General features: G+C 40.3%; 2 protein-coding genes across 2 annotated transcripts; both read left to right on the forward strand.

Moving 5' to 3' along the window:
- The first annotated feature begins 9,625 nt into the window (after positions 1–9,625).
- LOC125016391 (galactose-specific lectin nattectin-like) lies at positions 9,626–13,905 on the forward strand. Its single transcript, XM_047598875.1, has 6 exons — positions 9,626–9,635; positions 9,731–9,811; positions 10,143–10,249; positions 12,684–12,818; positions 13,201–13,309; positions 13,541–13,905. The coding sequence occupies exons 2-6, from the start codon at positions 9,751–9,753 to the stop codon at positions 13,609–13,611; spliced, it is 483 nt and encodes a 160-aa protein (XP_047454831.1). The 5' UTR covers positions 9,626–9,635; positions 9,731–9,750; the 3' UTR covers positions 13,612–13,905.
- Positions 13,906–21,613: 7,708 nt separating this feature from the next.
- Positions 21,614–24,010, forward strand: LOC125005244 (galactose-specific lectin nattectin-like). Its single transcript, XM_047580475.1, has 5 exons — positions 21,614–21,716; positions 22,661–22,767; positions 22,869–23,003; positions 23,315–23,426; positions 23,701–24,010. Exons 1-5 carry the CDS (start codon positions 21,614–21,616, stop codon positions 23,769–23,771), a joined length of 528 nt encoding a protein of 175 aa, XP_047436431.1. The 3' UTR covers positions 23,772–24,010.
- Positions 24,011–27,551: the final 3,541 nt, after the last annotated feature.

The following is a 27,551-nucleotide window of genomic DNA, read 5'->3' on the forward strand; positions in this document are numbered from 1 at the left end:
ATCCTGAAATAGAAGAATCTGTCACAAACACTGGTGGATGTGTGCTGATGCTTGTGTTTTCATGCTCTCATTTCTTAAGCTAATCACTCTGGTGCCTCTTTATATTTCTTCTATCACTACGCAACTAAAGGAAGCGACAAGTCAAATCAACAGGAGCTGGATCGTCTCAGAGGCTTTGTGCCTTTTAATAAGAACAGACTGAATGTGTTATAAAAAGAACACTGTTAGCCAAACTTCCTTCTGCACAATGAACTCATATTTACTGATTTTTGCAAAATTAAAAGCCTGAAGCATTAAAAGAAGCGTCTCTGTGAGTGTGTGTTACATGTCTTGATTTTAATGAGTATTATTTCCCCATCACTTTAAAGTCTGCCCTACATAGATTCATGATCAGTGTTCATGACAGTGACTGAAGTTTTGTATTTTCTTCTTTTGGATCCTTCTCTTGAAAGTTTCCACTTCAGCTGAAATATAACATCAGAACACATGCCAACATAGGAGGTTTTATTAATCTATTGTGTTCAACTACATAGATGGAAAATGTCAAAACATTTTACAGTAGCCTAATAGTGAATGCACCTGACAGGCAGTTTGTAACCCATCTATCTGTCCACATGGTGGAGCTGTAGTTCATTTTAATAGCTCCACTGCAGGACTAAAGTCATTTTCTGGTTATTTTGTCTCTTGACGTGAATGAACTGATCTAGTTTAATAACTTAAATTTAAGATATGCTTCACATTATTTATTGCTGTACCGATTCTGCTATTTTACTTTTTTTTTTTTACCTCTTTAAAGTTTTGTCTTTTATATTTATATCATATTTATTATGATTCATCTCACTCTTTCTGTGAATGGCAGCAGGCCTGCCATTACACACAATATGCTGCTTTTGCCCATCCACTTTTGTGTATTTCTTCTCTTACTTTTTCATTTTATGAACTACTCTTCACCCTCATTGGCACTCAGGGATAAATTAAGTTTTTTTCTTATTAGCCAATGTGGTTGTGTCCTGAGCCCCCAGACACATAGAAATTAAAAAACCACCATGTACAAACCATCATTACCACACTCGATGCAGAAAAGGCATTTGACAGGGTTAACTTGTCATTTCATATATCAACTATGTATAAATTTGGCTTTGGGGAATCATTTATTAACTGGATAAAAATTCTATATACAGCACCTTCAGCCACTGTTATCACCAATGGACTAACTTCACAACCTTTCACACTTCACAGGGAGCTAGGCAAGGATATTCTCTCCCTTCCTGTTTACAATATTCATTGAACCCCTAGCCACAGCCATACGCCAAAATTCCAACATCAAGGGAATTCAGCCACAGAACATACACCACAAAATCAGCCTTTATGCAGATGATATCTTACTTTTCTTACAAAACCCAGACACATCCCTTCAAGAGACAATTAAAACCATTAAATCATTTTCTAACATCTCTGAATACTCCATTAACTGGCAAAAATCCTCAGTTCTCCTCAGTTCTCCCACTATACAGCAACAGCGGGGGTATGGCAACCCAGACACTTCCCATTCCTATATGCACGAATCACATCACATATCTGGGTATTAACATTTCCCCCAGGCTGTCAGAGTTGCTTAGTCTAATTTACACACCATTACTGAAATCGGTATCAGACAGTGTCCTCCGCTGGATGAACTTACCACTTTCATTATTAGGCCGTATAGCACTGATCAAAATGACAATACTTCCCAAAATAACTTATCTATTCACAATGATTCCGTCTCAACCCAGCACATCATGGTTCAAATCACTAGATTCTATTATAACAAAATTCTACTGGAAAAATAAAACACCAAGAATCAAACTCACAACCTTACAGAAACCAAAGACACATGGAGGACTTTCAGCACCAAACTTTTATAATTACTACCTGGCAAACCAACTACAATACATCCTAAAATGGATCAACCTTCATCAATCAGACAGCACTTGGTTAGATATAGAACAGGCAACTTGCAATAACATCACTTTCCCAGATCTCTCATTCCTCAGTCAGACGATCACACAGCATTAATGTTTTAGAATGTCATCAATTTCAGCGACTCTGACAGCCTGGTGGAAATTCCACAAAATCACAAACTCATCATTGGCACCTTCCAAATTCACACCACTCTGGAACAATACTGACTTTCTCAGTAATAAAAAAAAAAAACACTCCACCTTCCCACATGGTCACAAAAAGGCATAACACACTTAAAACACACGATACATAACAACACACTGGTCCCATTTACTCACTTGGTCCAGGAGTACAGCATCAGGAGCAACCAGTTTCTGGAATAACTTCAACTCAAATCATCAATTCAAGCAAAATACAATATCAGAACTATTAACTTAGAATTACCCCCACCAATTTTGAACCTGATTAACATCCATACAAAAAAGAAAGTCCTTTCAAGAATATATCAAATCTTTTTACAATCTGACACAACTCTATCCATACCTACATCAAAGTGGGAAAAACATCTGGCAATTGCTCCCGATGCTGACTTCTGGAACCACATCTGCAGAAACATTTACTCCATGTCTAGAAATGCAAATGTACAACTTATACAATATAAAATACTTCACAGGATTCACTACACAGGACGGAAACTTTTAAAAATGGGATCCACATCAGAAATCTGCACAAACTGCATGCAAAATAAACCAGACACTTACCTTCACGCATTCTGGCACTGCACACCTGTCGAACAATTCTGGAGCTAGGTCACCAAATCGCTTTCTGTTTTCTTGGGTTGCCATATCCCCCTGTCTCCCTTCCTCTGCCTAATTGGTGACACCTCTGCGTCAAACCTGACAAACTCAAACAATAAACTCCTACTATATTTGCTACCTGCTAATATTAAGGCCTTGGGTCCCTTTGGGGCCTCGCATGCATCTTGTTTTTTAATGTATCACACAAGCCCCGTTTTTAATGCACTACATTCATTCACAAATACAAACAGGCAACATCAGCAACTACAAAAAAAAAAAAAACACGTGGGCCCCAGTGGGGGGCGGGGGGCAGATGCTGGAGGGTGCGGGGGCCCTCGGGCTGGTTCCCGGTGGGTCAGCGGGGGCCCAGGAAACCACATTGAAGTGATTAGGAATAGAATCTGAATAAACAAATCAAACAAATCCTTCCTCCTCCCCCTCCACTGTCTCTCACTGTCCTTCACTTTCAGTGGTTGTTGTCGCTATAATTGTTGGTTGTTTTGTATGTGTCTGTTGGTTTTGTTTGTTTTGTTTATTATCATTATTGCTTTCATTTTTTGCTGCTTATTGATGGAGGCATTGTTTTGCTTCATGTGTTCATTGTATATCCTTGCTATAGTATGGATAATAATGTGATGATTATTATTGTTCCTGTGTTTTTGTGTTGACTGGTGAACATGCAGTTTGTGATAGGTCCCACACGTACATCTGCACACACACACACACACACACACACACACACACACAAACACACACACACACACACACACACACAAAGACACGTCGTTCGTGTCTTCTTTGTTGTTCATGTTTGTATTGTATGTATTGTATTTAAAAAAATAAATAAATATATATATATGTAAAAAAAGAAATCAAAAAACTATGATGACTGCTTAATAAGTTAAAAGCTACATAGTTTAACCTTCATCCTCAGTTAAACTTCCCTGTGTCTCACTAGCCTCAGAGGAACTTTATCAAATCAATGACCACTTAATTCAGAACAACACACGTAAAGACACAATAAATGTTTTACTAGTTGGGAATTTCAGCTCTGATTTGATTTGGTCTTTGCTACATTGTTTAGTCATTTCATTTTTGTTATATTATCATGTACCAGTCTTCTATTCCTGCCGTTCTGGGTTTCCTAGAAGGGAAAAGCTCCGTTTAGAAATAGGAGGAAACTTGAGGATGGGATTTTCTTCCAGAGACACGACTGAAGTGAATTATTTCAACTTGTTGCAATCTCATCTCATACTTCATGCAATACTTGTCTAGGCTCACAGGAAACACTGCCCCCTATAGGAAGTGTGATGAGGGTGTCTAAATGGCATATAATGGTTTAAGTAACCTGATTTTTCGTGCGGGTTACACAGCTGCCCCAATCCTCCCATCTGATCTTAATAAATTGATGTAAAGTACAACTGGGTGATTTGCTTTATTACTTACTTATTACTTTAGTCGTGGAAGTGAGTTGGAAGGCTTAAATCCCTCGTCCACCTGTGTGCTTGTTGGCAACATTTATTGCTCTGAGATAAGACAATGAGAGTCAGAGGGGACCAGTTCAATTCAGTTCAGAGAAAGGGAGATGGAGACAGGTAAACATCACTCTTAACATGTTATATAGTAGTAGCAGTAGCAGTAGAAGAAGGAATTGGATAAGAAATAAGAGGACAGGTGCTCGGTGGGAAAGAGAAGAAAGTAGACGTCATATGGGCCTATTAGCAGAACTTGCTAACTCTTGGTCAACAGTGTGTTGACAGCAAACAAAGAATGGACAGTTTCTCAGATCTCTGCTAACAAAGATCGGTCACATGGTCAGTCACATCGTTTACATGCACAGCTTAATTGAGCTGCGTGCAAAACTCCATCTTCTGCATGTGGTCCTTGTCTCAGTTTACGTGCTACAGAGAAAGTAACTGACGGGAACATGTCCTCCGCCTCCACACTAGGTGGCGATATGTGTCTTTTCAGCGGGTGAATACGCCTCCTGCCGAGGTTGACCTATTATATCACATAATACACAATTGGATTGGTTCATGCAGCAGACCGGCATTTCAAACAACAAGATGGATAATAGCAGAGCTTTTTAATCTTGTACATAATGCGTGCGCTACTTCCACCAACTCTGTTTACCTTCTTTTTCTGCAACTGGCTTTCTTGGATGTTTTTGTTTCAAGCTCATATGGCAGCAGTTGTGGAGCATGCGCATACGTATTGTCTAGTTTTACGTCAATTAAGGCGTATACATCCCAGGGAAAAACTATTTCCACTATCTGGATGTCTTAGTTGGATAAGAACTCAGATATGAGTCAAAGTAACACATTTACATGCACATAAATTGTCCAGTTACAGTCGGATTAAGGCAGTAATTAATTTTTCTTCACCTGCATGTAAACATAGTGAGTGAGATACTGGAGCAGTGAGGAGCAACAGGACAAGAAAGAGAAGTGTTGGTGAACTGGGTACTGTCTGACTGAGTTGTGGTGTGGTCTATGTGGTAACTGGTTACTGTTGCAACCACATTTAAATATTGCTGATATTCTGGTGTTCCTCTTGTGTGGCCATTTATCCTGAGTTGTGGACACCTTTGGCTGAGGAATTGTAATCAAAGTAAGCATATGTACCTAATTTTAAAAAAATAACCAGAGGACACTGAGAAACAATGGAACATCCGTATGCTCCTGTGGGTGGACTATCCTGGAAAGTTGATCTGAAGTCACCGTGTTGCTCCTGCAATGTGCTGCCTAAGACTAATGTGGTGATGGAGAGAAGAGTAACAGTATTTCTACATGTCATCTGAGAGACGTGGAGTTAAATTAGTTTGCAACTAAATGACTCTGATGTGAATGAAATTCAAATATTCAGAGGAATTCAGGGGGGATACACCAGACTAGAGATGGACAGACATGGAACTTGTAGCCATGACTGATGCTGGCACACATACATAAAAAACACTAACTAGGTTTTAACCCACTGTTGAATTTTTCTGGTATGTAATAAGTGAATATAACAACAAAGCAGGTATTGGCATAAAGTAATTCGTCTTACAACCATTGTTTGATTTGATTTTTATTTGTTTTGTCATGGTATTGGTCTATTCTTCTGCATTTAGTTTCAGTCAGATTAAGTCTCCCATGACAAACACAGATTAGCAGATGAAGAGGAAGACTGAGCCCATGGAGACAACATAATAATTATTCACAAGCCAGTTGCATAGAACAGAATTGTATAGACACGTACTTTCACAGAACTTTTAATATTTATTGTACAATCAGACCCCAACTGGTAGACATACACGGCTTTCACATCAAAAACCCCGGTTCAACCCGCCTTTGGTGCTTTCACATTGGCAAAAGTCCCAGGTCGGACCTCCCGCTGTGAGAGCTGTGTAAATACCTCAGTCACTGTCATGAGCATTGATTATTAATCTATGGAGGGCAAACTTTAAAGAGACGGGGAAATAATACTCATTAAAATCAAGACATGTAACACACAGGGACACTTTCATTGCTTCAGGCTTTTAATTTTGCAAAAATCAGTAAATATGAGTTCATTATGCAGAAGGAAGTTTTGCTAACAGCGTTCTTTTTATAACACATTCAGTCTGTTCTTATTAAAAGGCACAAAGCCTCTGAGACGAACCAGCTTCTGTTGATTTGACTTGTCGCTTCAATCCTTTAGTTGCGTTACAGCGATAGAAGAAATATAAAAAGGCTCCAGAGTGATTAGCTTAAGAAATAAGGGCATGAAAACACAAACATCAGCACACATCCACCTGTGTTTGTGAGACAGTCTTCTGTTTCAAAACTTATCCCATTTTCATGGCGCAGACAGATGGACGGCGTGCATTACACTCCATATCATCCCAGCTCTTGGTATCTGCAAGTTCCACACAAAAAAAATTATTGTGAAAAGAAGAGTAATGCAATAGTTACTGTCCCTGCTAACTAGTTACTTTTATAGTGGAGTAATTCAGTTACTAACTCACTTACTCATTAACTAGTAACTAGTAACTAGTAATGTCTTTTCAGCGGGTTAATACGGCTCCTATCCAGGTTGTCCTATTTTGTCATATAACCGGCATTTCAAACAACAAGATGGATAATAGCACAGCTTTTTAATCTTGTACATAATGCGCACGCTACTTATGGTTCAGATAAGATGGCGCTAACCCTTATGGTTCTTCCATCAACTCCGTTTACCTTCTTTTTCTGCAACCGGCTTTCTTGGATGTTTTTGTTCCAAACTCACATGGCAGCAGTTGTGGAGCATGCGCACACATATTGTCTAGTTTTACTTTGATTAAGGCGTATACATGCCGGGAAAAACGTTTTCCAATCACATTATCTGGGTGTCTTAGTCGGATAAGGAGAACTCAGATATTAGTCAAAGTAATGCATTTACATGCACTTAAGTTGTCCAGATAGAGTTGAATTAAGGCAGTAATTTGTTTTTCTTCAAGTGCATGTAAACATAGCGAGTGAGATACTGGAACAATGGGCAGTAAGAGGACAAGAAAGAGAAGTGTTGGTGAACTGGGTACTGTCTGACTGAGTTGTGGTGTGGTCTATGTGGTAACTGGTTACTGTTGCAACCACATTTAAATATTGCTGATGTTCTTGTGTTCACAAGCTGAGTTATGGACGACAACCATGGGACTTGTGTCGGAGGCCCTTTATCCTGAGTTGTGGACACCTTTGGCTGATGAATTGTAATCAAAGTAAGCATATGTACCAAATTTTAAAAAATAACTAGAAGACACTCATAAGATTGAGAAAGAATCAGAATCAGAATCAGAATTACTTTATTGATTGCAGGGGGAAATTACTTTTCGTTACAGCAGCTCCAACCCAAAGTGTACCAGTGTTAAGAACAAAGATCAGAATAAGTAAGAGACAATAACAATAAGTAAGAGAATGTAAAAAATATAGGAAATATATATATAACAATATGTATAGGTATAAGTGAAGTGAACCTGTGTTCCGAGTTATTGCTCTACAGAGAAAAAATAAATTGCACATGGTGAGAAATATATACAAGTGTATGAAAATAGTCATGCATGTCTTACTGCACAAACTCACGGTCAGTATAGTTACAAACATGGATTAAAGTTATAAACATTATTGCACATAGTAAGACCAGAGTCCCCTAGTATACCGGGAATGTGTACTGGTATATGAGATGAGGTGAACATAAATTATTGCACATAAAATAAATAACATGGGTTGTACACCCTCAGAGTGAGGAGTTGTACAGGCTAATGGCCACCGGCAGGAATGATTTCCTGTGATGCTCTGTGGTGCACGGTGGTGTGATCAGTCTGGTGTTGAAAGAACTCCTGTGTCTGGCCAGCACGTCATGGAGTGGGTTCGACTCATTGTCCAGGATGGCTTTCACCTTGTGAGGCATTCTCCTATCTGACACCACTGTCTATTCAACTCATAGAACATCCTGAGCATAGTCCTGCAGATGTTTAAGGACCTCAACCACCTCAGAAAATATCGGCGACTCTGGCCCTTTCTGTGTAGGGCATCTGTGTTCTTTCCCCAGTCCAGTCTATTATCAATGTGAACCCCCAGATACTTATAATCCTAAATGGGACATCCGTATGCTCCTGTGGGTGGACTACCCTGGAAAGTTGGTCTGAAGTCACCCTGTTGCTCTTGTAAAGTGCTTCTGGACTAATGTGGTGATGGACAGAAGAGTAACAGTATCCTTACAGGTCATCTGAGAGACGTGGAGTTAAATTAGTTTACAACTAAACGACTCTGATGTGAATGAAATCCAAATATTCAGAGGAATTCAGGGGGGATACAACAGACTAGAGATGGACAGACATGGAACTTGTAGCCATGAAGATGCTGATTGCCTCAACTTTTTCTCATACTGAATTGGGCCATAAGAATATTAAACAGACACTGCAGCAAAAACTGAAGTTGTGGTTTTTCTGTTTGTTCTTTGGCAACAGACACACTCTGGTTGGTCATAACCAAACCAGAGTGTTTCAACATTTCCTAACATCTCTATCTCTAAGCATCTACCCATAGTTTAAGCAGCTCTTCCACAGTGATGCAGAATATACAAAATGCAGTGTCACTAGTGAAACAGTGAAAACTAGGCATAAAATATGTAAATGAAAAAACTGTAACACTCTGAGATGTACAAATTAATTCTGATGTTTACATACAGTGCACCTTAGCCAAACACATCAGGTCTTTTTTGCAATTCTTGGAATTTAATGCTAGTAATACCCCCACAACATGATGCTCTCATCTCACCTTTATCAATTTAGCATCCAGTGAATTTGGAGGCCAGGTCAACACCTTGTGCTGTTCATGTTTTGTGTGTGTGTGTGTGTGTGTGTGTCAGGCTGCATCCTACTGTGAATGCTGCTGCTATCAAAGAGTATCATTGCTATGGGCTGTGAGTTGTGGTCACAGTGTGTTTTTTTGAACTTGGGCACTGAAATTTGAATCTGTTCACCCTTGACTCCAAGGCAATGTTTGTGCCAAATTGAGGGAAATTCCTGAGATAACAGATTCATGAAAATTGAATAAATGTACAGAAGGACACAATACATCCAGCTATGGCTGTGACTAGGACTGAGACATGAAAATGCCAATTAAAACTTAATAATTGTGACTCTGCAAGTTTATGGATGTTTAATAATTTACATAACGCAAACATTATTGGTTACTAAACTTTTGGATTATGTAGATTGGTGTCCTGACCATGCATTATCTGATAATGGTATTTCTCTGCCTGTTGACTTGTGTCAGTTCCTCATTAAGTGAGAGGTGATGAAATAAGTAACTATTTAAGAGCTGTGCTTTCTCTTGAAATGTTGCGGCTTCAGGCTGGTAGAGAGAACAAAGAAGAGAGATCACTCTGCTGCAGGTCTGCTACCAACTCCTTCCATTTTTCCTTTTATTGAATGTTCATTATGTTGCTGTTAAATATTTCTAACGTGTGGTTCTCTTGACTGAATCTAGAAATCAGCATCATCTCCACAATGAAGACTCTGCCACTGATTGTGTTTGTTTGTGTGGTGTTGACTCTGACTGGAGCTGATGGTGAGCGTATTGTAGAGTATCGTCTGCATACAGTGACATGACCCTTTACAGCAGCTAATGAATGCTATGAAAATCTCTTACAGTTCCTCCAGAAACACCCTCAGTGGGTGTTTCTTCTGACATTTGATGCATGTTGTTGCCCTGTTTTTTTGCATTCAGACTAGTGTTGGTGTTTAGCTTCCCAAAAAAATCTTGATTTCTAGTTAAGAATGGTTCAGTCCCAAAACATAGTTACAAATGTTTAAATTTACCCTCGGCCAAGACTCACAATGTTATAGTATGTTGCTATTAAAGTCTATATCATAACCCTTTAACTGGAGACTATTTTCAGCAAGGAGCTGCGTGATTAGGAGGTACAGATATTGTCCTGGTTGGTCTCGCTACAAAGGACGCTATTTCATCTACATTCCCAAACCCATGACTTGGGCTAATGCTGAGGTAATCACTGGGGTTATTTTGTTATGTTTTGCATCCTTTTGGTTGTGAGTCCTGCTTTTGCAGCTTGCTTTTCTCTGTTTATCTCCACTGCAGAAAAACTGTCAGTCCCTGGGTGGAAACCTTGCATTGGTCCGTAACATCTATGAATATCATAAGATCCAGTGGCTGATATTGCATAAGACTCATAGGCAACAACAAGCATGGATTGGAGGCAGGTTCAGTTCCAAAACATAGTTATGACTGACATTTTTTCAGTTTAAATTTATCATCGGCAAAGACTCACACTGTTCTGTTATGTTGCTCTAAATGTCAATATATTAAACCTTTAAATTGAGTCTGTTTTCAGCAAAGATCATCAAGAGGTCCACACATTGTCCTGGTTGGTCTGAGTACAATGGACGCTGTTTCATCTTCATTCCTACCCACATGACTCGGGGTACAGCTGAGGTAATCACTGGATTTATTTTGTTATGTCTTGGTTGTGATTCCTTCTTTCAGTTTTGACAACTCTCATTTGTCTCTATTTATCTCCACTGCAGAGAAACTGTCAGTCCCTGGGTGGAAACCTTGCATCGGTCCGTGATTTCTTTGAGTACCATGCGATCCAGAAGGTGATATGGAGTAGCACTCATGCGTATCCACGCACATGAATTTGAGGCAGTGATGCCCAAGAGGTATTTATTTCATCATTTTGAATGAATAAATTATGAATCATCCCATGCCGTACAAGTATTTGATTTGAATGAATATTCTTTTAATTTAGAGTCTATTTAAATCTGTGTTAGTGGCTAAATGAGCAAAGAATTACTGGAAACAGTCTCACTTTATACCCCCCATCTACTGAAGGTCACACAAGTCACTCCTCTCTAATCTCTCTCTCCCATCCCTTCTTACAGAGAAAACTTGAACTGAACCCAAAGCGGTAAAACAACAAGCGTAAAATAAATGCCAATGGCCTCTAAACCCCTAGATATGATTGTGCGCAGTTCTATGCAAGGACCTGACACCCAGACCTTCCCTCGCTTTTAGACATTTAAGCTTGTGTGTTCATCAGAGTGGCTAGACAGCACTGTGTCTTTTTTACCGGTTGGGTAAAAAAAATTTTTTCGGTCGCATTCCGCTAAACTAAATAATCCTTTAGAGATGGAAAAGTAGCTGAAAATACTAAAGGAAGCATGTGATTACCGAGCGGACTAATCACAGCTCTTGCGTCGCTGCAACGCCATGTCATGAGGTCCCCGCATGGTGAAGGTGTCTGTGTTAACGCCAGAGCTTCTGCAAAACTTAAGCTCCAAAGCCTAAATTGAGCTTAACTCCTTACCTTTGCAACGTTTCAAACAAGTGACAAGTGACAGGCCTGATGTTTAATTTAGGATTTAAATACAGAAAAACACATTTCAAAAAGATGAATATATGATAATAACACAGAATTTTCCATCACAGTAGTGTCTTCATTTGCCAAAGAACTTATAAACTCAACGAACTTATTGCGTCCTCCTCGTTAGAAATATGCCAACGTCATAACATCATCTCTCAGTATATAGCACATAAGATTTGTCTTTTTTGTTCCAATATGTTTTCATGTCTGAGACAAAAGTTGTCTCTTTGCTTAGCTTTGAGGTACAACTATGTTTCTTGTGTAGTATTGTTTGCACAGATGAGGGATAGATAGTAGAAGTATTTGGCAATTGTTTAGCCATTGAACAACACATTCTCATCAATTGCACAAAGGTGCAGGTCATGCAACCTTAAAATCACCTTCCTCGTATAGTGTAGGCCTAGTACCCTAAAAACAGTTGTGACTCATGAGAGAAGAGACATGGGCCTTTTGAGGATGTGGTGTCCGACAACACAATGTGTGTTAATGGGGGTCTCTGTTGTTCATCCCACTGATACTTGATCAGTTTGGAATCTAGTGAATCTGGAGGTCAACACCTTGTGATGTTTTTCATGTCACTCCTCCTTTCATGGTATTTCTAGATTTCAGATTTCTTCTGACATTTGATGCATGTTGTTGATTTTTTGCATTCAGACTAGTGTTGGTGTTTAGCTTCCCAAAAAAATGTTGATTTCTAGTTAAGAATGGTTCAGTCCCAAAACATAGTTACAAATATAGAACTGAAACTTTTCAGTTTCAATTTACCCTCGGCAAAGACTCACAATGTTATAGTATGTTGCTATTAAAGTCTATATCATAAACCTTTAACTAGAGACTATTTTCAGCATGGAGCTGCATGATCAAGACGTACAGATATTGTCCTGGTTGGTCTAAGTACAAAGGACGCTATTTCATGTACATGCCCACACCCATGACTTGGGCTAGTGCTGAGGTAATCACTGGATTTATTTTGTTATGTCTTGCATCCTTTTGGTTGTGAGTCCTGCTTTGGCTTCGCCAACTCTCATTTCTCTCTTCTGTTCATCTCCACTGCAGAAAAACTGTCAGTCCCTGGGTGGAAACCTTGCATCGGTCCGTAATATCCTAGAATACTGTATGATCCAGAAGCTGATATTGAGACGCACTCGTGTGTATCGAGAAACATGGATTGGAGGCAGTGATTGTCAACAGGTATTTATTTCGTCATTTCAAACGAACAGATTATTGTAGTTTGTATCCACCACGTCCTCCTGTCCTCCTCCAGTTGTCATCTATCTTCATGTGACATATTTTTATTTCAGTTACTGTGAATGCCCTCTACTGACACCACACTCACAGTGTAAATAATGTTTTGCAGGTTTTTAGATTCTTTCCTGTAACACCAGTGACACGGTTGTTATTTTTCAACAGTTTTGATTTTTAATAATATCTACTGCATCTGTAAATCATTAAATAATTTTTTTCAGGAGCTATTCCGAGAAAATGTGAGATAAATTTACGTTGCCATCACTGTGAAAAGTATATGAATAAATATTTTTTCATTATTCATAATCTATTTAAATCTGTGTCTTAGGGTTTATGGCTGTGGAATGATGGGACGTGTTTCCACTATTCAAACTGGTGTCGTGGAGAGCCCAGTAACGGACTCCATGCCCAGCACTGCCTGCAAATAAATTCTGGACGTAAATAAAAAGTGCTGAATGTGTGACTGGTTCAACTGATGTATGGTAAAAGACAAAAGCCGAATAACTGAGAACAATGTTGTTATTGCAAATATCTGATCAAATTTAGAACTAATATAAAAAGTTAAATTAGAAATAAAAAAATATTGTCTATGTTGATGAAGTCAGTGCCAAGTTTGAGTTACTATGGAACTGGACTGATTTCTTTTTTGTTGTGTTTGGTACTTTCAGCATCCAAGTGTTGGGATGATGTGCAGTGTCATGTACGCCGTCCATCTGTCTGCGCCAAGAAAATGCGATGAATCCTGAAACAGAAGAATTTGTCACAAACACTGGTGGATGTATGTTGATGTTTGTGTTTGCATGCTCTTGTTTCTTAAGCTAATCACTCTGGAGCCTCTTTATATTTCTTCTATCACTGTAACGCAGCTAAAGGAGTCAAATCAACAGAAGCTGGATGGTCTCAGAGGCTTTGTGCCTTTTCATAAGAACAGACTGAATGTGTTATGAAAAGAACGCTGTTAGCAAAACTTCCTTCTGCATAATGAACTCATATTTACAGATTTTTGCAAAATTAAAAGCCTGAAGCATTAAAAGAAGCGTCTCTGTGAGTGTGTGTTACATGTCTTGATTTTAATAAGTATTATTTCCCTGTCTCTTAAAAGTCTGCCCTACATAGATTCATGATCAATGTTGATTACATTGAGTGAAGTTATGTATTTTCCTCTCATGGATCATCCTCTTGAAAGTTTCCACTTCTGCTGAATATTACAACAGAACACATGTCAACATAGAAACTTCTAATAAAAATGTCTTCATCTCCACAGATTAAAAAGTCAAAAGGCTTGTAACCCATCCACCTGTCCACAAGGTGGTGCTTTAGTTCATTTTATCAGCTCATCCACTGCAGGACTAGAGGCTGATGAGATGGTCATTAACAGTTTGGAGGTTTAAGGTAGTTCGTAGTGATTACTGTGTAGAGCTCATCTTGGTATAATGATTTCATTAAACTAGATCAGTTATTTCACTTTAAGAGACAGAAATAGCCCGGAGGGAATAACCAAATATGGTTGTGTCCTGAGCCACTAGACATACAGAAATTTAAAACCTATGATGACTGCTTAATAGGTTGGAAAATACATATTCTAACTATTATCCTCAGTTTAACTTTGGGCGGCTGTGGCTCAGTAGGTAGAGCGGGATGTAGGGCTATAAACAAAAGTAAGATCATTTGCCATTGAACCCTGGTTCTGAGTCTTCTAGAAAAGAAAAGGTCATATTAGTGTGCTTCCACCTAGAAATAGGATGTTACTTAAGGGTGTTACCCCGGATGTTCTTTCAGAGACATGACTGAACTGAATTATTTCAACTTGTCGTGATAGGTTTTCCTTTTGACTCCAACTGTTGGCCAGTATGTCTCACTGCAGGATGCTCTCTGCCCATGATGACCCTGTTGTCTCCTCTGTCTTTAATGTGTCTGACATCTCTACTTCTTCTTCCACTTCTTCTGTTTTTGGTGCATTATGTTAGAGTTAGGGTTAGGGTTAGGGTTAGAGGCAGGCTATCGTTCACATTTATTGTCCTGATGGAAGATTTTCCTCCCCAATGTTGTCAGCTGCTTCTCAAGTGATTACTTCCCTGTCTCTGGAATCTTTTAACTTCTTAATTCTATTAAATCTACACCCAGAGAATCCACTTTGTAACTGCATGCAACTTTCTTGCTTTTCAGCTGAAAATGATTGAAGGGATTCTCACCAAAACTGTGATCATTTTTCTAATCACTCATTCAGCCCTAGCGTAACATTTAATTTGGTAATAAAATGCATTTATCTGTGTTGTTAGGCCTTCCACAGTGATTCAGCATCCCACAGAATGTTCATCAAAGAGTGACATTGTGAAAACTATGCAGCACATGAAACAAAAATAACTATCAACACCAAGACCCAAGTCTTTGAGAGGGGTTGGATCCTCTTTTTTGCTGGAGTTGGGTGTGGGAATGTTGGAGTTGGAGTTATGTGCCCAACAGCAGCTCAGAGTACCCACCCTTTTTGGAGGCCCTAGGTCGGACGCTGGATTGCGCCCCAACTGGGGACTCCACTGTGCTCTTGGGGAAATTCAACGTCCACATGGGTAACGGCAGCGAGAGCTGGGTGGACGTGACTGGGGGGAATGGCCTGTCTAATCTTAACCCGTGCGGTGTACATTATTGGACTTCTGTGTGAGTCGCAGTCTTTCCATAACTAACACCATCTTTGAAGATAAGGTTATTCATCAGTGCTCTTGGCATTGTGACGGCCTAGGTCGTAGGTCGATGATTGACTTTATAGTCATATCATCTGACCTGCAATCATATGTTCTGGACACTCGGGTGCGAACCTCTGGTGGAGGAAACTGTCAAGATGGTCTTCAACTCCCACCTCCAACTGAACGCCAACTTGCTCGTTGCAGCTGCAAAGTTGTTGGTGCCGGTCGTGGCGATAACCCCCAGAAATGCTGGTGGACACCAGAGGTGAGGGGAGCCGTCAGGAGCTTGTGCACTCGGAAGGAGTTCAGAGTAAAACCGCTGCTCCTCCATGTCGAGAGAAGCAAATAGATGTGGTTTGGGCACCTGCTAAGGATGCCTCCAGGACACATCCCATTACAGGTGGTCCAGGCATGTCCCACTGGTAGGAGGATGTGATGGAGGGATTATATCTCCCATCTGACCTGGGAGCACCAGGGGCCGTCTCCTTGAAGCGATGATTAAAAAGATTTTGAAGAAGTAAGTTTCATATCTTTACATCTGGCCTATTTCTAGACTAATGTGACTTCTCCTTTACGGCTAACTTCCTCACACGGTGCGATGCATAGGGTACCAACACATCAGTTTTCTGTGATAGCGACAGTTTCCACTGTGGTAAAATGGTGGTGACTGCAAAGCAGAAAAATATAATGAGTCATGTCCCAAGACATGCACATACAGTATGTTCCAAACATTAGAAGCATCGTCAGACAGAAGAGAGACGTGAGCAGAAGAAAGTGTGAGGGAATCTGGTGGATGGACAGACTATCAAAAAAATAAATGATATGACCAAGCTGTAAAGCTGTACTCTGGATAATGGTGTTAGAGTTAACGATTATGACTTGCATCACTAAAAGCCTCACATTTTCTATAGACTGAAAAGGTATCAACCCTATTCACTCAAAGATCCCACATCCTCAGTTTCACATCATGAATTCTATTGGCCCTTTATTTCAAAAATGTTGCAAAAGAACATGTACAAGAAGCTCCTCTTTGTGCTGCAGTAGAAGGTAATGACCTATTTAAAAGGTCTCATTTCAGGAAGTAGCCCAGCACAGAGACTGTTCAGCTTAAGCTCACACATGATCTTTTAATTCGGGCCTAGACCTGAGAACTGGGTTTGATACTGGGAACTGCACAGTAATATCACCCTTAGCCTTCAGCTGGTAACCTCTTTTTTGTCAGACAGGAGATGTTATGTTTCTGTGAATATTGTTTTACAATTATGATGCTCTGATCTGTGTCCGTGTCACAGGTATGAGTGTGAACAATTAAGAGGAGACTGATTGAGGCCTCTACTGGGGAGCCACTAGCTAGGACGGAAAATATCATAATGAAAAGAGTTCATTGAGAAATTTTAACTTCTTAATTCTATTAAATCTACACCCAGAGAATCCACTTTGTAACTGCATGCAGCTTTCTTGCTTTTCAGCTGACAATGTTTGAAGGGATTCTCACCAAAACTCTGATAATTTTTCTAATCACTCATTCAGCGCTAGCGTAACATTTAATTCGGTAATAAAATGCATTTATCTGTGTTGTTAGGCCTTCCACAGTGATTCAGCATCCCACAGAATGTTCATCAAAGAGTGACATTGTGAAAACTATACAGCACATGAAACAAAAATAACTCTTAGCACTTATAATCAGTGTTGCAACTTCTTTGCTTTTTCTTCCTACTGCTTGAATAAACATCCCTTTTCCTGAAGTTTGCGTAATATTAATTTTGAGGTGAAGGGAGAAACATGTAGCATGGAGGTAAATCACAATAATGATATGTGCATACACCAAGTCTCACATACCAAGATTATTGGCTAGACAAATTCAGGCATTTATTTAAGATAATGACTAAATATATATATCTCTTTTCCCAGTCTTTGCTCTGAGTGTCTTTGAGTGCCTGGGTGTGGCCATCCAGTCAGCTCTTGCTCTGCAACTGGCTTGAACACTGGAAGCCCACCTGCCCATCATGGTTGAAGCCCACCCCCCCATCAAGCTCAGCATCATATTATATCTACCCCGGTCTCCAGTCCAGCTCGGTACCACTACACCTTCTTCCGGGCCAGCCATTTCTACCTGCTGACATTTCATTCACAAACCCTTCTACATTTGGCTCCATGTTGCATTGCCTTGTGACATCAGAACTAAGTGTCCGGTGCTCTGTGGATTGGGAAGCAGACAAAGGCGGGGGCCTTGGCAGCCTTATCCTTGGTTATTGAAGCTGTCTCTTGGCAGGGAAGGAACTGGAGCTTGTAGAAGACTAGATAAAGTCTGCCTCATCTAGACACATAGCGTCCGCTCTGAAACCCAAGTTTTTGAGAGGGGTTAGATCCTCTTTTTTGCTGGAGTTGCTTATGCACCAAACAGCAGCTCAGAGTACCCACCCTTTTTGGAGGCCCTAGGTCGGACGCTGGATTGCGCCCCAACTGGGGACTCCACTGTGCTCTTGGGGAAATTCAACGTCCACATGGGCAACGACAGCGAGAGCTGGGTGGACGTGACTGGGGGGAATGGCCTGTCTGATCTTAACCCGAGCAGTGTACAGTTGGACTTCTGTGTGAGTCGCAGTCTTTCCATAACTAACACCATCCTTGAAGATAAGGTTATTCATCAGTGCTCTTGGCATTGTGACGGCCTAGGTCGTAGGTCGGTGATTGACTTTACAGTCATATCATCTGACCTGCAATCATATGTTCTGGACACTCGGGTGAAGAGAGGAGCAGAGCTGTCAACTTATCACCACCTGGTCGTGAGTTGGATCAGATGGCAGGGGAAGATGCTGTGCAGACCTGGCAGTGCCAAATGAGTGAGGGTCTGCTGTGAGCCTCTGGTGGAGGAACCTGTCAAGATGGTCTTCAACTCCCACCTCCAACTGAACTCTGACTTGCTCGTTGCAGCTGCAAAGTTGTTGGTGCCGGTCGTGGCGATAACCCCCAGACCTGCTGGTGGACACCAGAGGTAAGGGGAGCCGTCAGGAGCTTGTACACTCGGAAGGAGTTCAGAGTAAAACCGCTGCTCCTCCATGTCAAGAGAAGCAAATAGATGTGGTTTGGGCATCTGCTAAGGATGCCTCCAGGACACCTCCCATTACAGGTGTTCCAGGCATGTCCCACTGGAAGGAGGATACGATGGAGGGATTATATCTGCCATCTCACCTGGGAGCACCAGGGGCCATCTGACTGAATATCAGCACAGTAAAATTGTCAAATTAGTCCTTGAAGTGAAGTAAATTTTGAAGAAGTAAATTTCATATCTTTACATCTGGCCTATTTCTAGACTAATGTGACTTCTCATGTACAGCTAACTTCCTCACACGGTGCGATGCATAGTATACCGACACATCGGTTTTCTGTGATAGCAACAGTTTCCACTGTGGTAAAAGGTGGTGACTGCAAAGCAGAAATATATAATGAGTCATGTCCCAAGACATGCACATACAGTATGTAACAAACATCAGAAGCGTTGTCAGATAGAAGAGAGACATGAATATTGTTTTTCCGATTATGATACTCTGATCTGTGTCCTTGTCACAGGTATGAGTGTGAACAAGTAATAGGAGACTGAGTGAGGCCTCTACTGGGGAGCCACTTGCTACGATGGAAAATATCATAATAAAAAGAGTTCACTGAGAATTTCAAGCGGTAAAAGACCAGCGGTGTTGGCGCCAGTCCAACCCCAGTCTCAGTTTGTGTCTCGCTCTTCTTAATGCATGTGTGTCGGTCCAGCCTCAACGTCACCTCCCTCTATCACGTACAGAAAATAGCCATTCAATATTTCAGTGTAACGCCTGAGAAACCCTTTGGAAAATGATAACTAAACTGCAACCTGAGTCCATAGATAAATAAATCCCAAGGCAAACCAAAACAATCCTGCATGCAAAGAAAACCCAAGCAAATTAAAATAAAGTAAAATCCAGGGGTTTCTCCTGTTTTCCAGTCTGTACAACAATAAGCGATGAGGAAGGGAGTGGAATAAAGGCTGTACTTAGCTCGGAGGAGGGGTGAAGCTAGCCTCTACCGCACCACATATCCCGCGATGCGTCTCCCCTGTATCCTACGCAATTCTGACTCCTTTCGTTTGGCCAAAGGCTGAACTCGTCTGTCCTTTTCCTCTCCCTTCTGTGCTTCCTTCTGCTCGTTTTCACCTACCCGGGTATCACCGCTCCTTGCTCCTCCACCAACCACACACCCGTCCTTCTGTCGTTCCGGGGCAGTACTGGATGATATAAAAACAGCGGCCCACTGCCCCCCGCTACGAGTCCCACACCAAAACATTGTCATTCTGTGTCCGCGGGTGGTTTTCTCTGGGTACTCCGGTTTCCTCCCACCTCCAAAGACATGCTCATTAGGCTAATTGGTGACTCTAAATTGACCCTAGGTGTGAGTGTGAGTGCAAATGGTTGTATGGTTCAGTGTTAGTCCTGTGATAGGCTGGCAGCCTGTCCAGGGTGTACCCTGCTTCTCGCCCAATGCCAGCTGGGATAGGCTCCAGCAACCCACATGACCTCAGTGAGGATTAAGCGGTCTGGAAGATGAGATGAAATGAGATACCCTGATCTCCTGTTATGACATAATTTTAAGGAAGGAACTGCCTTCATGTTATTAAAAACTGGATTAGTGACAACTTCCTGCAGCTGAACTTGAATGAGACTGAAATTGTGACTGGATTGCAGCAGTTGATGAAGCAAATTTCACCATCAACTGGTTCTCTCTGCAATAACATAGGTCGTCCAGCCCAGTTTTTAACATACCCAAAACATTTCCAAAATGTGAGCCATTTTATCTTCCAAAGAACAGTATAAATGGTTTAATTTTTGTTGTGCCTGGACTACTGTTTCAGTCTATTTACATGTTACCTATAAATCAGTTTTAGAGTGTATAAGATTCGGATACCAGGCTTGAACCAGAATCAGGAAAAAAGGGTCACTCTGGTTCAAGCTGTCACCAGTGGCTCCCAGTACATTTTAGAATAGATCTGAATATTACTTAAAAGCTCTTGATGGCCTCAGCTATATCACTGAGAGGTTCACTGCCTGTTCCAGGGTACCGACGGTCAAGGGCCCCTCAACCATTAAATGACCTCAATGAGGAAATCCGGTCAGCTGACTTTGTGGACCTTTAAATCTCTACTGAATAATGGCCTTATCCAATTTGAATCATATTTTCTGTGTTTCCTTTTCTAAAATAGTTTTTATTGACGTTTATTTCGGGGAAAATATGTGAAATAAGTGGCTGCTTCATGCTGTCAAACTATTAGCAGATTGAGAGGTTTGTAGTAAATCACTCTCTAATTATAAGCGCCATCAACTCTATGAAAAAATATTGATGGACACTGAATCATACTCAAAACAGAAGTAACGTTCTGAACTTACTTTATCTGATAATGATATTTTTCTTCTGATTTGAGTCAGTTCCTCATTTTGTAGGATGTTACATATCCCTTGTGCCAAAGAAAAGTATAAGAAAATGGGGTCTGGCTTATCGCTTTCTGAAATGAGAAGAAAAGAAACACAATGCCTGACCATCTTCCCTAAAAAAGTGATCAAACAAAACTCACACCAGTGCGTCAACCCATGAACTAGTGAGGTAATAACATGAACTACGTGAGTGCCAAGTGTACAGGGTACCCCAGCCTAAATGCTCTATCCTCCCACAACAAACCTTACAAGTATGGGGGGCAAAGCAGGAGCAAGAGCACAAACAAGTAGCTAAAGAGAGTTTTAAATAGTTTCCCCCATCTCTGACTGTGTGACCTCTGAAGCTCACAAGTGTCATCTTTTAATTTCCACTTGCAGGAACAGAGGGAGAGAGAGACACACAAAAACAGACCTTCCCCTCTGTACACGTAACAGATGAGGAGATAAGTAACTATACTTAACAGCTGTTACTTGCCTTGAATTGTTGCGTCTTCAAGCTGGTGGAGAGGAGGATCAACAAAAGTAATTCTGCTGCAGGTTTTCTACCAACTCTTATTGTCTTTACCTTTATGAAATGTTCATCATGTGGGTGATAAATATTTCTAACATGTCTGGTTCTCTTAAGCTAGAAATCAGCATCATCTCCGCAATGAAGACTCTGCCACTGATTGTGTTTGTTTGTGTGGTGATGACTCTGACTGGAGCTGATGGTGAGTATATCGTAGAGTACCGTCTGCATACAGTGGCATGACACTTTACGGTATCTACGGTTACGGTTATCTCTCAGTGCGTTTACATGCAGGTGAAAAAACCTAATTATTGCCTTAATCGGACTATAACAGGAGAACTTAAGTGCATGTAAACATGTTACTCCGATTAAATTCGGGGTAGAGGCTAGCTTCACCCCTCCTCCGAGCTAACTCTCAATTTGAGTTCTCATCATCTGATTGAGACGTCCAGATAATGGTACTGAAACAGACTTTTCAATCGGATAATGCGTGTGCGCATGCTCTACGAGCGCTGTGCGGGTGTGTGACCCCGGAACAAAAACATACAAGAAAGCCGGTCGCAGAAGAAGAAGAGAAACGGAGCCGTCTGAGGGATAGCGCAGATCTTACCTGCACTAGAAATAGCGCGAACATTACGTACAAGATTAAAAAATTTACTAATATCCGTCTGGTTGTTGTTTGAGATGCCGGTCCACCGCATGACCGACTCTAGTTTATTATATCACGTAATAGGTCAACCTGGAAATCGGGCCATATTTACGTGGTATTAACCCGCTGAAAAGATACGTATCGCCACCTAGTGTGGACGAGGAGAACAGTTATTCGATTTTCTTGCGCTGCATGTAAACTGGGACAAGGACTGTAGCGAGAAAGTCGAATTTTGAGCATAGCTCGATTAAGCTCTGCATGTAAACGCACTGCTATGAAAATCTCTCACAGCTCCTCCAGAAACACCCTCAGTGGGTATTTCTCAAACATTTCTTCTGACATTTGATGCATGTTGTTGACTTTAGTCCCAAAACATAGTTACTAATAGAGAACTGACAATTTATTAGTTTCAATTTACCCTCATCAAGACTCAAATTGTTTTGTTATGTTGCTAAAAAGCTCTATAAATTGAACCTTTAAGTGGAGTCTATTTGCAGCAAAGAGTCGTCTGATCAAGAGGTCCACAAATTGTCCTGGCTGGTCTGAGTACAATGGACGCTGTTTCATCTTCATTTCTACTAACTTGACTTGGGCTAAAGCCGAGGTAATCACTGGGGTTATTTTGTTGTGTCTTGTATCCCTTTGGCTGTGAGTCCTGCTTTTGCTTTGACAACTCTCACTTTGTTCTGATTGTCTCCACTACAGATACACTGTCAGTCCCTGGGTGGAAACATTGCATCGGTCCATAATATCTTCGAGTACCATGCGATCCAGTATCTCATTCAGAATGGTTCTCATGATCATCCAGAAACATGGATCGGAGGCAGTGATGCTGAAGAGGTATTTATTTCATCATTTCAAATTAATAAATTATAAATCATCCCATGCATGTCTGGTAACATTGCAGTGTTTGCCTGTGATGTATATACTGGGACAAGCTTGTTGACTACATGTTGTATGGTGACTTACAATGACAATAAATTAAATTAAATTAAATTATTTTAGTTTGTATCCACAGCCTCATTTTATCCTCCTCCAGTTGTCGTGTCATGTGGCACTTTTTTATTTCAAGTATTTACAAGGTTTTGAATATATATATATATATATATATTAATTGAAAATCTATGTGTCTATGTCTATCTTTGTTTCAGAATGGTGTCTGGCTGTGGAGTGATGGGACGCGTTTCCACTATACAAACTGGTGTGATGGAGAGCCCAGTACAACTCAGGGTCAACAGAACTGCATACAAATGAATTATGGAGGTAAATTCCAAAGTGCTGGATGTGTGACTGGTGAAACTGATAATGGTAAAAGACAAAAATTTATTGACTCTATACAGAAAGAAACATATGTTAGTAATTCTGTGAACGCAAGTATCTCATCAGAATATTTTATTTATTTCACATCAATGTAAACAGTTTAATTATTTTTTTAATTGAAATAAGGAAATAATGTCTATGTTATTGTAGTCAGTATCAGGTATTAGCTGGTATGGAGCTGGACTGATTTCATTTTTGTTGGTTTTGGTTCTTGCAGCGTCCAAGTGTTGGGATGATGTGCAGTGTAATGTACGCCGTCCATCTGTCTGCTCCAAGAAAATACAATGAATCCTGAAACAGAAGAACTTGTCACAAACACTGGTGGATGTGTGCTGATGTTTGTGTTTTCATGCTCTTGTTTCTTAAGCTAATCACTCTGGTGCCTCTTTATATTTCTTCTATCGCTGTAACGCAACTAAAGGAGTGAAGCGACAAGTCAAATCAACAGAAGCTGGTTCGTCTCAGAGGCTTTGTGCCTTTTAATAAGAACAGACTGAATGTGTTATGAAAAGAACGCTGTTAGCAAAACTTCCTTGTATTTACCCATTTTTGCAAAATAAAAAGCCTGAAGCATTGAGACAAGTTTCTCTGTGAGTGTGTGTTACGTGTCTTGGTTTTTATGAGTATTATTTGTCTGTCTCCTAAAAGTCTGCCCAACATAGTTTTATGGTCAATGCTCATCACAGTGACTGAAGTTTTCTATTTTCCTCTCAGGGATCGGAACACATGCCAACATAGAAGGTTCTAATAAACATGTGTTCATTTCCATAGGTTAAAAGAAAAAGTCAAGGAGTTTACAGTAATACTTGCAACCCCTGACAGGCAGCTTGTAATCCATCTATCCGTCCACAAGGTGGTGCTGTAGTTTGTTTTATCAGCTCAGTCACTGCAGGACTAGAGATTAAAAGTAGTTCATAGTGATTACTGTGTAGAGTTCTTCTTGGAATGAAGAAGTCACTAAACTAGATCGTTTATGTTGTTCATGTTGTTTTGGTCTTTGATACACTTTCATTGTTTAGTTATTTCATGTTTGTTCTATTATCATGTACCAGTCTTCTATTCCAATGGCTCTGGGTGTTCTAAAAGGGAAAAGGTCATAATGGTGCGCTTCTATCTAGAAATAGGAGGTCACTTTAGGATGTTACCATGGATATTCTTTCAGAGACATGACTGAAGTGAATTATTTGCAACATGGTTTCCTTTATTTTGACTCCACCTGTTGGTCAGTTAGGCTCATTGCAGGACCCCAATGTCTCCTCCTCTGTTTGTAATGTGTGTCATCTGTACTTATTCTTCTGCTTTTTTATTTTTCATCAGGCGAGGTTAGGCTAGGGCTAGGGTTAGGGTTAGTGTTGCCTCCCAAGGTGTTAACCAGGAAATGAAGGGAGGAAAACAAAAGAAAATAGTTCCCGGGATAGAAAAACGATGCAGAGACCAGATACTGTGTGAAAAATTGTTCTTTATTTAGGATAGTTTGACATGGCAATCCATGTATTTGGTAACAGTTAGGGTTAACTTTAGAGGCAGACAGTCGTCCACCAGAAGACTTTCTGATAAAGTAATAACTTTTGTGTCTCTGCAAAAAACTTTGAATTGTATTAAATTTGCATCCAGAAAAAACCCTTACTGTATGTAACTCGGAGGATTTCTTGTTGGAACTGAGCTTTAAAAATGATAATTATTATTAGGCCCCCGGGGCAACACACTGAGGCACTAGTGTTATACTGCGTGTTTCTTTCTCTTATGTTTTTTTTTGTTTTGTTTTTTTTAATTTTTGCTCTTCCTCTGCTTTTTAATCTCTAATATATCAAAATGTGCCGTTTGATCAGGATCGGTGTGCTAAGTATTTTCTCTACAAAATACAAAGTTTTGCATTGAAATGAATGGGACGGACGGGGGGAAAAAAAAGTTTTTCAAACGTCTACTGCTCAAGCATACTTTCACCTACAGACCTCATTTAAACTCTAAACTGTAGCGTGTTGTGTATTGGTGTATCAAGAACTCCAATCCTGCTCAGTATCACTCCATCTTCTTCCAGGCCAGCGATTTGTACCTGATGACATTTCATTTTATTGGTCAGAATCATAAATTTAATCCAGTAAAAGAAAATGAACATGTACATTGTTCCATACTATGTTAATGAGTGGTGCTAAACTCATTTAGTCCAACTGTTAAACATCAACTTTCTCTGTCAATACAGCACACCTGGAGGGATGATTCAAACCAACAACTATCACTATCAACACTGACTGAAAGTGATGGTTAAAATGAGTTTTGAGCTCCATGTACTGAACAACATGAATTTAACTTATGGATTATTTTATATGATCTTCATATCATTACATAGATTTTAATCTCAATCAGAACAGACTTGTTCAAGATGTGGAGTGGGGTGCAAACCTTTGACCTCCTGATAGCTATAATAACCCTTAATGAGATAAATTAATTCTTTCTGACTACTTTTTTGCCACATGAGGATAGAGGAAGGTTTGGGGGCCAGATGAGGTCTTTCCCTGGCGTCTTCTGTTACTGAATGAATTAAATATTGTCAGTGTTCGTCTTCTGTTTCTCAAACATTCAACAATCCACAGCGAGGAGAATTAGTGGTGCGGCATTTGTCTTCGTCAGTAGACCTGAACACAGAAGCATGAGGAACCCGTCAAAACAAGAAACACTGTTAGACATGGCCCAGTGTTTGAGTTTTCATAACCCACATATTTCCTAACCTGGAGGCTCTTTATATTTCTTTTATTACTGTAACGCCACTAAAGAAGAGAAGCAACAAGTCCTGATAACAGAAGTAGGGTTGTCTCAGAGACTTCTGACGTGCAAAAGTTCAATACAAAATACAATATTTTATACAATATAACTGAAAAATAATCACAATACAATTTTAAATTATTACTATTAATTATTGATTAAACCCCAATATTGTATCCGCAGAGTATTTAGCAGTACCATATTCCGGTTTGGAGGTCTACTTTATGTATTTCGACCTTTTCTCAAAAGTTTGACTTTATTCTCAAAATTGAGATTTTGTGTCTTGAAATTACCTTAAAAGTGCCTGATGAAAAACAAATCTACCTCCTCTAATTTGTTTTCCCATGGCTATCCCTAATACTCATGCATACGTAACACACAGGCACAGAGATACTTGTTTCAGTGGTTCAGTATTTCAATTTTGCAAACAAGAACGGTAAAGATGAGTTCCTCGAGCCATTATCGTTTCTGCTTATCGATCTGATTCATCAATTCCCTTTACGAATGTAACCGGGTGGTTGTTTACATGTTGTGTTTCCTCAGGGTTGGTGTGAAAGAGTGTCGTTAGGAATGACACGTCCCTTACATGCACCTGTAGGGCGGCCGCATCATGAGCTGCTAATGCAGACAGGTTTATATAGCCCGCTGTACGGTGTGTGGGTCTCTCACTTCTCCCCAAGCGTGTGGCCGGCGTGCAGCTCTGAGACATTGGAACCTGGTCGGTACGCGCTGTGGGTTCAGTCCCCAGGTCGCGTGTTGGGCGGGATTTCTTCCTGTACCTGTAGGCTGTCGCTGCCGCCATAGCTGCTTGTAGGGCTAGTGTTCTAACAGCGTGCCGAGTGGCCGGTTGCCCTGCCTTTCCTCTTGCCTCTTGCTACCTATTTTTTTATCTCTTACTCTATACTTGGCTCGTGTCCTATGATTAATAGTGGTAGTACGGCCGCTCTGAAAATGCACAAACCCTATAAATGCAGTGATTACGGTGATTTTAGTAAGTACAGCCCCAACTTGTTAGGTGAGGGTGTTTTTTTTTTTTTTGTCTATTGCCTTTGAGAGAATCTGCCAAACCTTTGCATGTTAGTTTTTTTTTTTTCGTTCTTCTTTTTTCTTTGCTTTGAGTTTGCAGTTTTGTTGAGGGACAGTTTGGTTTGTGTTTAATAGGCCAGACCTCCAAACCAATGGTGGCGTTGGCGCTCTCTACCAACCAGATCCTCAGGGTGTGACTTCTGAAGATTACATGGTGTACTATATAAATGTTTTAGATGAATAACTTAATAGAAAGATTTTATTGTGAAGAATGTGAAATAA

This window comes from Mugil cephalus, chromosome 1 (genome assembly GCF_022458985.1).
Source record: "Mugil cephalus isolate CIBA_MC_2020 chromosome 1, CIBA_Mcephalus_1.1, whole genome shotgun sequence".
Lineage (NCBI taxonomy): Eukaryota > Metazoa > Chordata > Actinopteri > Mugiliformes > Mugilidae > Mugil > Mugil cephalus.